Below are 14,004 nucleotides of genomic sequence, written 5' to 3'. Positions count from 1 at the left end.
GGGGCATGGATGGGGCAGCCCCTGACTGACATCCAGACTGATCAACAGGAGTATTCCATCCCATTAGCGTCATGTTTCATATCGAAGGAGAGTCGGGATCTTCCACTCTTTCTCCTTTGTTGGAGCTGGGACAGAGACCTGTTCAGGAGAGTTCTGTTCAGGACTTTCTTCAGTTTGGCCTTCTGCCATCCTGCCATTTTGCAGAGGCCTCTGGGCCTTTCTGCCTTTTTCCTCTTTTCCCTCTCTGGGATTGGTTGTTGGGACCAGGTGCTGTTTTCCTGGGACTGGCTGCTCAATGTGGACAGAGTTTGTGAAGAATTACATTAAGTATATTTTATATTCTATTTCTCTTATATATATATATGTTTACTAGTTGTTTATTAATATTTTGTTATTTTATTCAACTGTGTTTATCTCAACCCAAGTTTCTCCCTTCCCTTTTGATTCTCTCCCCTATTTGGAGGGTGGGAGGAGGGGGGAGTGAATGAGTGGCTATCCTAGTTGTATTGCTAGCTCGGGTTAAACCACGACAGCAGGTGACAGATCTCACTGCCCAGCTCTAACATCGGAGGTATAGATCAAACCAGTATCTCTCACCAGACTTTGTGTTCAAGGCGCACAACCTCTGCCAGTCCTTTCACAAGGTTTATTCATTTATACTATCCCGTTACTTGTTAACATGAAGTCCCTAAAAAGGCATCAAAGTAGGGATTAGAGACCCAGCCTCTTGCATGAGAGGTTTGTGTGCTGCTTTCTCTTTCGCAATGCTGTTTTATTGGCAATAGCTCAAGTATCCTGGCTATTAGCTCAAGCTATGGAAGCAGATCTGGCTTTCCAATTCAGATCCAGAGCATATGGGAGGCAGCTGTGCTCGTTAAGGAACCTGCACAGCTTGGATGCAGCAAGTGCCTGGGGATGGGCAGGCGGCTTGCCAAAAGCACAGAGGATTCCTGAGATGGTCATGTCTGGATGCCAAACACTGGATGTTTGTCATTCACACTGCCACAAGGGAGGGGAGCAGGCCTGAGGAGGCTGATGGCCCTGTAAGGAAGGATGTGGTTTGGAACGAGGAACAATGTGGAGCCAGGAGAAGGCCAGTGGAATTGACAGCACAGGGTTTGGAGTCCTGATTTCAGGGAGATGGATGAGATGTGGTAAAAGACTTTTAGCTTTGTGAACATTTTAAGATGCTACTAACAAGATGGAAGCTTGGCCACCACAACATTAATATCTGATTTAGGGCTGATGTCATTTCTAGTTGGACACTACATTTAGTCTTCACAAAAGTGAGAATGAAAGATAAGGATGCGGTAAAGGCCCGTAGCTGTTCTGGTCCAACATCCTCTTGAAAAAATAATATAAACTCTTTAAAATTTGAGGAACATTTTAAGTGTCTCCTGTTCCTCCTTGAAAAAGACATCCATTTCCAGAGCTTGAAAACCCCACATGTCTCAGTCCTTGCTGCTGGGACAGACAAAATGATGAAATGAGGGAAGCAGAAGTCTAATATGCCATGGGAGTTGCTTCCTGGGAATGGCCTCTGTGTGAAGTCCTGCAGCAGCTTGACCCTCTCCTCATAATCTAGCCGACCAATCTGTCCCTGTCCCTCCTACAAAAGCACCAGACTAGAAAGAATAACCTGCAAGACACCTTTTCTTCTAAGCAGCTAGACAAGAAGGGAATTGTAAAAATTTGCAAGGAGTTCACAAGCCAACTGCTGTCCTGAAAGGCAGACATCCCATGAAGCCTTTGGGAAGCAGCCCAACAGCAATCCCTGCCTTCTCCCCAGCACTACTGTCCCTATCTCATGGTCTCCTGTGGACCCTCAGCCTTGCAGTGCTGCAGCCTCCTCTCCCTTGCTTGAGCTATTGTCTCTGCTTGGTAAGCAGGTTCCTTGAGAACCTTTGAACCCATTTCTAGGAGATTTTCATCAAACAGTCCCACAGTTGGCATGTCTCCTGGTTTTGTTAAAGGAAGTCTTTTTTCCTTCTCCAGCGGGGTGATTGGACTAGATGGTCTTTTGAGGTCCCTTCCAACCCCTAATATTCTGTGACTGTGACTCTGTGATTCTATGATTCTGTGATGCGTTCCCAGGTTCTGTTGGCAAGAGGAAAGGGGAACCCCTAGCAAGCTGTGTCTCTAGCTGCCCGCCAGTTGCCTGCAAGGAGTCATGAGTGTCTTTTGAACTGTCCTCCACTCCTGCTGCCTTCTTGCTTCTGGTCTTTCCCACTTAGACCCAGCGTTACACACAGGCTTTCAGCTCTGGTTTTTTTCTGCCTTTGTCTGAGTCGTGCCAGATGGAGATAGAGATTTCCACATATCCAAGGGTAAGCATGTTGGCATTAATGCAGGACTGAAGAAGAATAGAAGGGAGACTTGATAGGCCTTGTTTCCACCAGAGATGCTAAGAAGAAGAAATGATTAGTGTTCAATTTCATAGCTGGTTCAGCCATTCAAAATACTCGTAGCGTAGATAAAGGGAAGAAATGTCACTGTCTTCACCCAGGAAAAAGAGTTAGACATCCATCTCTCTCTCTCTCTATCCTCTCTCTCTCTCTCTCTCTATCCTCTCTCTCTCTCTCTCTCTCTCCTCTCTCTCTCTCTCTCTCTCTATCCTCTTTCTCTCTCTCTCTATCCTCTCTCTCTCTCTCTCTCTATCCTCTCTCTCTCTCTCTATCCTCTCTCTCTCTATCCTCTCTCTCTCTCTCTATCCTCTCTCTCTCTCTCTCTCTCTCCTCTCTCTCTCTCTCTCTCTCTATCCTCTTTCTCTCTCTCTCTATCCTCTCTCTCTCTCTATCCTCTCTCTCTCTCTCTCTCTATCCTCTCTCTCTCTCTCTCTCTATCCTCTCTCTCTCTATTCTCTCTCTCTCTCTCTCTCTATCCTCTCTCTCTCTCTCTCTCTCTATCCTCTCTCTCTCCCTAGGTTATATTAAAGTTCCTCTTACTAAATAAGTATAAAATATGTGGTATGTACCCTAGTGTTTGAAGAAATGTCTCTAACTTTGTGAATTCCCATTAAGCCATGGTAAGCTTTCTGTTAAATTATATAGTTTGACAGTTCTTTCTGGACCTAAGAATAAACGAACACAGATATGAGAGTGGTTCTTTGGCTTTATCCTTGTGTAGTCTTAGTATACAACAACACAATGTTTGATTAATAAGACTCCCAAAATATTAATAAAATAAGCACATCAGTTTTTATTTGGAAACCATCTTAAAATTAAAAGAGAGTTCAAAAGTATTATTGCTACTTCTAGCTGTCCTTACAATCTTACTTCCCTTTACTGACTAAAGTGTTTTTGCAGTGAGTTATTTTTGGTTGTGGAGTGTTCTGGTGTTTGCGAGAGGTGTATTACCAATAGAGTAATAATCCTGGCTTCTTCAGAAGAATGTCCATTTCTTCTCACCCCACTCCCTCACAAATTACTTGGTTTGAACATCTCTGTTTTAAAATGTTCAGGGAGTTAGGATGTTATCAGAGGTCAGACTTTTAATTAGGAATTAACTATTAACGGAAATAATTTTAAACTGTTAGATAAAGGGAAAAATAAAAAGCTTTGTTTACATCAACTGAGAAACAACAACCAGTAGGCTGTCGATAGTGAATATAAACATAGTTTGCCCTCTACATAGCTATTAGAAGTCAGTATACTTGTAGATTTAGTTTTGCCTATTGTGTAGTTGTGTTTCAGCACTATCTAGAGTGCATTGTCTATGTGCTTATGAAGATGCTGTTCTTCTCAAAGGGAACATAGGCAAGCAGAATCAAGGAAGCATCTGGGCTGGAACGGACCTCTGGAGATCAGGTGGTCCAGCCCCTGTGCAAAGCAGGGCCAGCTGCAGAGTAAGATCCAACTTAAAAGATGGATCAAATAAAAAAATCAATCACTTTGGGGAATTCGGTGATGCACGTACTTTTGAAAGCAGTGTCCACCATGCCTTTAGGCATCAAAGCAGCACCTGTACACTTAAAAGAAAAGGGCCGTGCCTTCTCCAAAGATGTTGCTGTTTAACATTGATCATTATTATTCTTTATTTTGTCACCTTCACATTCTAACAAGGTTGGTCAGAGAGAAGAGCACACTTACTCATGCTCTTGCACTTTCACCTATTGCACAAAATCAAGGGTCAAGAACAATGCTAAACTGAAATCAAGGCAGTATCCAAGCCCAAGAATCTTTTGGAGCCTTGAACATGCCATAGATTTTTATCTTCACGTGTTGTCCTGTTTCATCATCAAGCATGTTCATCGCACAGTTATTACTACAATTAAAATTCTCATTATAGGCAACAGCAGTTTTACCTGCTCATTTTTGTGTTTAAATGGAAGAACTTAGAGGCTCGGTGCCCTTGTTCCTTTCCACCCTTTCCCTCCAAAGTTACTTATTTGGGGCATGGGGAGCCTGCAATTTTGTGCTCTGAACTGGATGTGTGCTGGCTTCTTGATTGCTGCATTTTGGCGGGTTTAATGTAGATGCCAGTCTGTGAACTTAGGCAACTTGTGGCCAGAGGGAGCGACAGTATTAATACCTAAATTGTCCCAGCAAGACTGAGAGGATGGTTGCCCGTGTCCTGAAGGTAGAACTCAAGCAGTGCTCAAGAATGAGATTATGCAAACACAGACTTACGAGCAGTTGGGGGTTGGATTTTACCTGCCTGCATAGTAACAACCTCATTAAGTGATGTGGAATTGCTGTAGATGAGGTTTCTGTTTGGCCATAGTGGTGATGTGATGTATGGGAGAATTACAAGATTTATGATCTTTAAAACAAATATGTTGTAATGTAACTGTTCTGGGGATTTTAAGTTTCCAGAAAAATACAAAATTTCCCATGGGCATTTTAACAAGTTATTGTTCTTTTGTGACAGAGCTGTAAATAAGATTTCTTTTTTGGCCATCATTTTAGATCAACACACTCTTCCTTTTTCCTTTTTTTTCCCCCCTTTTCCTTTTTTTTTTTTCCCCTTTCCCCTTCTTTTTCTTTTTTTATTTTTTCCTTTTTTTCGAGGGTCTTGCTGCATCAGGATACTGAGCTTTGCTTCAGGGGTAATTACATACATTGTTCTGTGTATTCTTTGAGTAATTATAGGACAGAATTAATTTTTTTTCTCGCAGTTTTTCTTAAAGTAAAAAAGATAAACCTTACACAACAATAATGACAACAACAAAAAGCCTAAACATAAGCCTTGTGCCCGCCCGCCTCCCCCCCCCCCCCGCCCCCCCCCAAAAAAATGAAAGAAAGAAAGAGAATGAGAGAATATAAGCTCAAAAGGTATATTTGCAAATAAATTTTGGAAAGACCTATACACTGATATAAGGAATGAAAGGAATTTTGGTAATCTTAGAGCAAAAACTGGTCCTTAAAAAAAAAATTAATAACAGCACGTGGAAGAGGCACACAGATAATAGAACACATCTGTTTTGGAAAGTTTAATAGAAATGAAAAAAAATCAATATATTTACATAAAGGTATAATATAACATTAAATTGAGAAGGAAACTAACTTTTTTTTTTTTTTAAATTAAAAAAACAGTTGGACAGACAGAACATGCCAGTGTAACTCTGAAGGAAGAAGCTGAAACTATGGAGACAAGTCCATCTGTTGCAAGCACCAAGGATGGTGTAGATGCTGAGAAAGACGATGACGACGATGCTTATACAGTTAAACAGTTGCCATCTTCGGAAGAAGACGCGGAAAACCTTGACCAGGCATCTGAGCCTCAGTCTTATGATCTGGGTTTTAAAAAGGTTTTTAAATTTGTTGGATTCAGATTCACCGTGAAGAAGGAAAAGACAGGGAAATCGGAACCAGTTCAGCTGCTTACTGTAAAAAAAGAAACACGAGTCCATGAAGGAGCTGGTGATGAAAAAGAAGTCAGCTCAGAAGAAACAGCGATGCCTGAGGATGCATACTGTGCAGAAGACAACACCAAAGACACATTGAAAAATGAACAAACAGAACCTGAATCTCCTAAAACACCAGAAGCAAATGAGATTTGTTCTGAATCAGCTGCCTTAGCCACTGATACTACATCACCATTAAGAAGATTTTTTACTCAGGGATGGAGTGCATTTAGAAAAAAGAAGAGTTTCAGGAAGCCTAAAGAAGATGAACTACAGTCTCCTCCACAAGAAGAGGAGCAAGAAAAAGAGGGCTCAACATTAACAACTGAAACCAGTGAAAAGGAGGAGAAATCTGAGTTCGAGAAGCAAGATGAAGAGAAGAACATGACAGCAGTAACTGCTGAAGTGCACGAGAAGGAGCAAACTGAAGGTGAAAAGCAGGAGTCAGAAAAGACTGTGGCAGCCATAGGAGCTGAAGCATGTGAGAAGGAAGAGCTAATCAGGCATGATGAGCAGGGACAAAAAGAGGATGTAGCAGCAGCAGTTGTTAAAGAAAGTGCGATGGAGAAAAAAGCTGAAGAAGGTGATCAAGAAGGAAACCTGGTGGAAGTCTCAGAAGATCTTGGTCAAAAGGAAGAAAAAACTGAAGAAGGAGGAAAGGAAAGTGAGGTGACAGAGAAACTACTAAAAACAAGGTCAGTGGTACCTGTTATCACTGACAGTGTGAACGGAGAACTGAAAATGTCCTCGGAAGTACTACCTGTGGGAGAAAAACTGGAGTCAACTGGAGCCAAGTGTGAAACAGAGGACAAAAATGAAATGGCTTCTGAAGAGAAACTTGAAGCAGGATCTTTGGCTATTGAATTTTCTAGTGAAGAGCTCAAAAAATCTGAAGGAAGAGAAGGAAATAAACCTTCTTCACTGGGGAAAGAAACTTCCGATGAAAAAATAGAGGAAGCAGAATTGAAAATTTCACCCACATCAGAAGACACAACTGGAAAGTTAGACACACAAGGAGAAGCTCAAGATAGAACCACAGAGAAGAAAGCAAGCGAAGAGCATGAGACAAAACTGACTCTGGGTGCTCCTGAGTTGAAGTCCTTTTCTACTTCTGAATGTTCTGTTGACACGGAGGATGATCAACAGACAATCAAACCCACTGATGAAGGTCTACAGGGAAAAACTGGCATAGTTATGACTGATACTGTCAAACCAGATGAAGTAACCACAGAAATAACTCCTGAAGAGGCAGCTGGAAAGAGGCCTCCAGAAGGTATCACAAATGAAGCTGAACTGTTGTCTTCTCAAGAAAAAACTAAACCACAAGGCAGCCCTTTAAAGAAACTCTTTACGGGGACTGGATTAAAAAAACTGTCTGGGAAGAAACAAAAAGGCAAAAGAGAAGAATCTAAGTTAGGGGAACAGGGTGAACCAATTCAGCACTTATCAGATTCCCCAGATAGCCCAGAGGAACAGAAGGGGGAGAGTTCTGCTTCTTCTCCTGAGGAGATGAATGAAATTCCTTCTTTGGAAAAATCTGCAGATGGAATGCAAGTCACTGAAAATGAAGAAGCTGCAACTTCAGATGTGGAGCGAAAAAGAGAAAGTGTCACAGCCTGGGCGTCATTTAAAAAGATGGTGACTCCCAAGAAACGTGTCAGAAGACCTTCTGAAAGTGATAAAGAAGAAGAAATTGATAAGACAAAGGATGGTGCAGTGTCTTCAACTGAAAATGCTGTTGATGAAAAGCAGGGAGAATTCAAAGAAAATGGGATGGACCAGAAACCAGAGAAAGCCACGGAAGAGCCCAAAAGAAAGGTTGACACCTCTGTGTCCTGGGAAGCTTTTATATGTGTAGGTTCTTCAAAGAAAAGAGCCAGGAGGAAATCATCATCATCTGATGAAGAAACTGAACATAAACTTGCTCAAGAAAGCCAAAAAGTGGAAGAACCTGGACAGACCAAAGAAACAGTAACAGATGCAATTCTTACCAGCTCTCAGGAGAGTGATCAAGGACAAGGGAATTCTTCCCCAGAACAAGCCGGAAGCCCATCTGAGGGCGAAGGTATTTCAACATGGGAATCCTTTAAAAGGTTAGTCACTCCAAGAAGGAAATCCAAAACCAGAATGGAAGAGAGGACTGAAGACTCTGTGGTGGGATCCAGCCTGGAGCATTCAACATCAGATGGTGAGCCTGGAAAAGATGAATCATGGGTTCCATTTAGAAAGCTGATGCCTAGGCGTAGGAAGAAAAAGTCAGATCGGAAGCCAGAGCCAAATCATCTTAAACAAACAAGAGAAGACATGGCAGAAACAGCTGAAGAAGATTCAGATATTCCAGCTGTTGTTCCTTTATCCGAATACGAAGCAGCAGAGCAGGAAAAGATGGAAGCCCAACAAGCAAAAGATGCTGAAGCGATGAGAGAACGAACCTCAGAGGAAGAGAGAGCAGAAAAATTAGAGGAGAGCCTAAGAATTGAGCAAGGACATGAAGGGCTGGTACATGTGGTTACTGTTACCGTTGTGGAAGGGGAAAGGGCAATCAGCAGTATTGAAGAAAGGTCACCATCTTGGATATCTGCTGCTCTGACAGAGTGCATTGAGCAGGCAAAAGAAGAGGAAGAGACGGAAACTGAGAAAACATTTGAATCAGATGTTCTTGTGGAAGAAGCAGTGGCAGCTGCTAAGACAGAGCCAGAGATGAGAAAGGATCGAAGTGATGACACCACAGCAAGTGAGCTAGAGCTAACCTCCGAAGCAGTGACAGCTCTGGAAGAGACAGCAGAAGCTTCCTGTGCTGAAGGAACAACGGAAGTGTCCCTTGCTGAGGAGACAACTGAGATGGTTTCTGCTGTTTCACAGTTGTTAGAAACCCCAGACACTACAGAGGAAGTTACACCTGTACAAGAAGTAGAGGCCACTGAACAAAATTTGAAAGAGTTAGACAAACAAACACAAAAAGTTCTTCAGGAAGTTGCTGAAAGAGTAAAGTCAGCAGATGCAGCCCAGCTGGTTAGTGAAAGAACCATGACAACAACTGTAATTACAACAGTGCAAGAAGAAATTGATTCAGAAATGAAAGATGATGCTGAAGATGGGCAAGTTGTAGGTCAGGCAACTGTTTTGCTTGACCAGTCCTTGAAAAAAGAGGAACATAAAGATGACCTCCAGGCACTGGGAAGTGCAGGGAGCATTCAGGACCAAACTGGACTTGAAGAGAGTGTCCTTCTGGAAGGTTCTGAGAGAAGTGGACTATCTGCTGGAGCAAAAGAAAGCACAGAAGGATGTGAAAATGTAGATGTATCTAGAGAGGAAAGCCAGTGTCAGGCACGTGAGGAACCAGTTGTAGAAGGCCATGAAGAAATATCTGAAGCTCAGAGAACAGTAGAGGAACCTTCATCACAAGACAGAGACCCTCACATTGTCAAAGCAGTCACTCCTGAAGAAGAGCCATTTCCAAAGCAGGAGGCTTCAGAACAAGAAAAACTACCCATGACGGATTTCGCAGTAGATGAGACAAGAGATGAATGTATTCCAGGAGTGCGCGCTGCGGTAGGTATTACATATAACACCAAGGTTCATGTGTCAAAGGAAAAAATCCGCAAGCATTAGCTATTATACCTACTTTAGATCCAGGTAGTAGCAATATTACTGCCAGGGTCCTTTTTTGTGCAGCCTGAGGCAACTGAAGTTTGTTTCCAGTGAGACAGACACACAGATGTCCATAAGCAGCAGCCACTGAGGCTTGTATGCAGATTGAGGTGGATGCAATTCCTGCAGAAATGGGTGGGAGATGGTTTGTGTGGATCGGAAGGTGCTGCAACAATTGCAATGAGGGCTCCTGCACAGCACAATGTGACTGAAGATATTATATGAAAATATGTGATACATATGTGATCTATATGGTACCATACATAGCAGGTGGTATCTTCAGTCATAGGCAGAGGTACGATTGTAGCTGAGGTACTTGTGCAAAGCGGGGGAAATAAATGACCCCAGTATCTCCAGCTTTAAATGTGCGGGAGTTCTTGTGGCTGACGTGTCCCTGCCTTCCTCTGTACCTCCCCACCAACTTGCTGGCTTAGTCTTTGTTTCAAGTGCTGCTGGTTATCCCTTGCTTTAGGCTGCCCTTTGTTTAATGAGCTGTGTGTCCTGAGAAACTGAACATGAGCTGGAATCTTGGTGACCCACTGATCTCAGTGTCATCATCTCGTGCTCTTCCCATAACCATACTCCTCTGCTTGTTTTTTCTGGTGCTTTTTCACGCAGAACACTTCTGGTCACTCCCTGTTCCTACCCTTTATCACAGGTCTGTTGCAATTCTCCACAGGTGCAGGACAAGATGGAGTATGAAACCTCTACCTTGGGGCTTCCACCTGAAGAGCCTGTGCAGCTTGAAGGAGAGGGCAAAACCCTCACGATGGGACCAGAATGCACAGAAGCAGCTGTCACTGTGGTCCCCATGAAACCTGAAAGACAAGATGAAATTCCTGACTTAGACTCTCAGGAGCAAACTTGTACCAAAGGAGTTCCTGGCAAGGCACCTGCCCAGAGAGAGGAAAAAGAAGATGATGCTGTGCTCCTTGGAGAAGAAAGCACAGAAGTTGCTGTTGCTGAGGTTCCTCTGCAGAACGAAGTAAAAACCTCTGCCCTTCCTTCAGAAGCAATTGGCTCAGAGGCAGCTGCAGATGCTGAGCAGAGTGTGAGGGATGGGGATGGCAGGCAGATTACAGCAAAAGATCCTGTGCCCTTTGTTGAGCCACAATGCAGAGAAAAAACAACTGAAATCCCCTCCCAGAGTGATGAAACTGAGGGTGGGAAAATGGAAGGTGCTGTGCCCAAAACTGAAACACACTTCGAGAGGGGTACCCCTGTCACTGAGGCCCCCACGCAGATTGAAGCAGACAGTGTATCTAATGTAGCGTCAATATGCCCAGATCTCCCTGAAAATGGAAGCACCATCCTCACTGACACAATTGCTAAGAAATGTGAAACACTAAGCAGCTTAGCTGAAGAAGAGACTGTGGAAAAAGAAGAAAAACTTGCAGAAACCTCCACCTGTCAAGACTTTCAGAAAGAAGATAACAAAAATGAGCACTCGATGGAAGGAGCCAAAGAAGTATTTGAATATGGAAAAGGGGAGGCTGTGAGAGGTGCTGAATGTTCAAGTGCTGTCCAGCAAGAGGTTTTAACTGTGCAAGAGGAAGGCTCTGACTCAGCCTTCCCACAAGCTAGAGGCTTGGAGGCTCTCACTGTGCCTGTGCCTGTAGCAGCTGCAGCAGCTGAAGAGCACATCATGGCAGAAACTGTGACACCCGCAGACACAACATCTGAAACTGTACAGCCCTTGGCAAACACAGCAGAACAAATGGCTTCTGAAGGAGTCCCAGTTGCTACTATTGACTTTTCAGGCTGTGGGACTGCAGAGCTTGGTAGTGCAGGAGCACCTGAGCCTCAAGTATCTCCCACTTCCATGAATGGAATGTTAGAGGAGCAAGAGAGGCCCCAGAGTACAGAGCAACCCAAACAAAATGGTATTCCTCTAACTCACAGTCTGTCTCTCACCCACACAGAATTTGAGGACGTTGTTCAGTCTGTGAGTACAGAGTCTCGGAGCACGAAAATTGTATTGAATGCCATTGAGACAGCTGTTCACAAACTTGCAGAAAAAGAAGAGCCAGCTGCCTTTGAGCCAGAGCAGTGCATTAAGTCCACAGGGAAAAGCCCATCAGATACAAATATACCTGAGCTTCTGGAAAGTACGCAGGTGGATCATCAGATTCCAGTAGGCACGGAAGAGATATGGAATAATGAACAAGAGCTCTGGCAATCACGAATAGTGAAAACTGCTACAACAGCAGAGTCTGCAGAAATTCATGTACCTGTGGAAAAGACAAAAGACATGCTGTTAACTTCGGAGGTGCTGGAAGATGGACAAAGTGAGAATTCTTTAACAATTGTGACTAGCCCTGAAGACATTTCAAGGGGAAGTGAGAGACTTCAGAAATCAACACTAGAACTAAGTACTTCAGAAAATTCGACCAAAGACCCGGTTGGCCGGATTATGGAAATACCAGACCAACATACAGGTCAGCAAATGTGCAGAGAAAGTGAAGAACAACAACATCCCCTGCCAGTGGAGGATGGAAAAACACAGACATGGGAGAATGATAGTTGCCAAGAAGCAACATCTTGTGATAGTCCACAAAGTCAGAACTCAGTGGCTCCTGAGGCCTTGAATGTAAGTAGCATTTTTAGTCAGCAATTTCTTTTTTTTTCATAGTAGTTTTTGGAGTCTGTAAAACTGTCTTTTTTTTTTTTTTAATTCTGGTGAAAGACTGCTCCTCAGTTTAAGCAACAGGCCACAGATTATCTCTATATATATATTTTTTAATCATTATTTCTTTTCCCCCCTCACTTTACTGCCTCTATCTTGGCTAACACTTTCTTTTCTGTTCTGTACAGCTACCCTCATTTTAATGGACTTTGACTTGGCCTGTAGTTTAGGGTGATATTTCTGGGAGGCGGAAATGTGGTTTCCAGCTTTGCTAGATACACACTCATATGGCACGTGTTTAACGTATGGGATTTAATCTGCAAACATGTTTCCTCTTTAACAAAGCTCTTTGTAAAATCCTAAGGGATGTGAGTGTCACCTTCCATGATAAACCTGGAGTGCCCCATGTACTAAAGCTCTTTGCACTTCAGTGAAGTCTGAATCAGAAATGATAGGTACAACTTCTCCTTAGGATGTTTACTATGCTTGCTTAACTAAGTCATGAGACCTTTATCTCTATCTTTGAGAGCTGCTTGGGAAAATAAGATATTTTTGAGAGAGTAAGTTGTCATTAATATGGCTTTTTTTCACTGTCGTCTTTCTTTCAGATGTGCTAAGCATCCATGTGGCGTTTGGAGAGATGCCAGTCCTAGAGAACAACTGACAATCCTGCAGCAAAACCAGGAGCTTTATTCACTACCCTTTATTCTTGGATGTTAACATTTGCTTTTTTGAAGACTTCACCCTTTTTGTCATTTCTATGAAAAAAAAAAAATGGCTTTAATGTTCGCTATATCTACACGTGTGTTCCACTTGAAGGGCATTTGCCTTTGCCCAAAATATACCATTTAGACTGGAGATACACAACTGAGTGAATGGACAGACCATTAAATTTGTGCCACAGTTTTTACCCCACTTAACGTGTGTCTTGTCTGTCCCACCTCCTTGAATCCTTTAGCTCATCCCTTAATCCTCCTACCTTTCTGCAGTCCCCTCTACTCCCCACATCTTCCCTAGCTGCCTTGATTTGACCTGCAAGTGGCTGTAGATGCTGCTTGATTCATGTGTGAGGAGGAGAAGGAAGGCTGGCTGATGAGAACACATGAGACTTCTGGCTGAGTAGCAGACTTGTCTTCATCAAACAGCAGGAACTGGATCACACACAAATTCTTGAGCAAGATACTCAAGATTGCTGCCTTTCAGTCCCATTCAGGTATCTCTATCCATCCTTCAGTTGTATCTGTGCAGGCCTGATTTAGTCAGAAATGACTTCTACAGTGTAGCTTGAAAGGAGATTGAGAATACCCTTCTTCTTTTGTTCCAGACTTCAGGTCTCAGGACTAGACTGTAATGTGTTGAATATTTATATGTATGTCTTAAACCCAGTTCTGATTTTAATGTAGAGCTATGATACTTCTGTACTATTTAGGTGTACCCTTAAATGAATTTTGTAGAGTAGCTTGGAGCGGAAATTGATACCATTGGAGCGGAAATTGATACCATTGGAGCGGAAATTGATAACATGTACTTTCCTATTTATTGTTCCAGGTTTTTCCCCTTGTAAAATCTCTCAAAAACTTGGCTACCTTGCTTTGAATATTTATATGTATATCCTAAACCCAGTTCTGATTTTAATGTAGAACTACAATACTTCTAAAGACAAAAGAGGCCTGACCTGTGTCAGATCCACCAACCACTTCTACTCGCAGTCTTCCCTCATTTCTGAGAATCCCATAGACTTACCATTTCCCTGCTGTCTCGCTCATGTAACAACCCTCAAGTCACATCCCTCTCGTTTCAGAGTCTGCTCATTTCTGGTCACTGCCCCATCCAACCCCAGGCCTTTACCCGAACCTACACCATCTAACATCCTTCCTGCAGA

The 14,004-nt window shown here is 42.9% G+C and overlaps 1 protein-coding gene across 1 annotated transcript; it reads left to right on the top strand.

Moving 5' to 3' along the window:
- Nucleotides 1-1,075: 1,075 nt before the first annotated feature.
- On the top strand, nt 1,076-13,615 carry LOC135986939 (A-kinase anchor protein 12-like). Its single transcript, XM_065631493.1, has 4 exons — nt 1,076-1,154; nt 5,535-9,397; nt 10,176-12,086; nt 12,731-13,615. The coding sequence occupies exons 1-4, from the start codon at nt 1,076-1,078 to the stop codon at nt 12,737-12,739; spliced, it is 5,862 nt and encodes a 1,953-aa protein (XP_065487565.1). The 3' UTR covers nt 12,740-13,615.
- Nucleotides 13,616-14,004: the final 389 nt, after the last annotated feature.

Source organism: Caloenas nicobarica, chromosome 3 (genome assembly GCF_036013445.1).
Source record: "Caloenas nicobarica isolate bCalNic1 chromosome 3, bCalNic1.hap1, whole genome shotgun sequence".
NCBI classification, from domain to species: Eukaryota; Metazoa; Chordata; class Aves; order Columbiformes; family Columbidae; genus Caloenas; species Caloenas nicobarica.
The sequence above is the reverse complement of the archived record's forward strand: the minus strand, read 5'-3'. Positions and strand labels throughout refer to the sequence as shown.

What these genes read in the sequence shown, in the direction of transcription:
- LOC135986939 (XM_065631493.1), top strand. Translation starts at nt 1,076, where the DNA reads ATGTGGAGCCAGGAGAAGGCCAGTGGAATTGACAGCACAGGGTTTGGA. An exon ending in AGGGAGATGGATGAGATGTG is followed by an intron (nt 1,155 to 5,534) that starts GTAAAAGACTTT and finishes TTAAAAAAACAG; the next exon opens with TTGGACAGACAGAACATGCC. An exon ending in TTCCAGGAGTGCGCGCTGCG is followed by an intron (nt 9,398 to 10,175) that starts GTAGGTATTACA and finishes AATTCTCCACAG; the next exon opens with GTGCAGGACAAGATGGAGTA.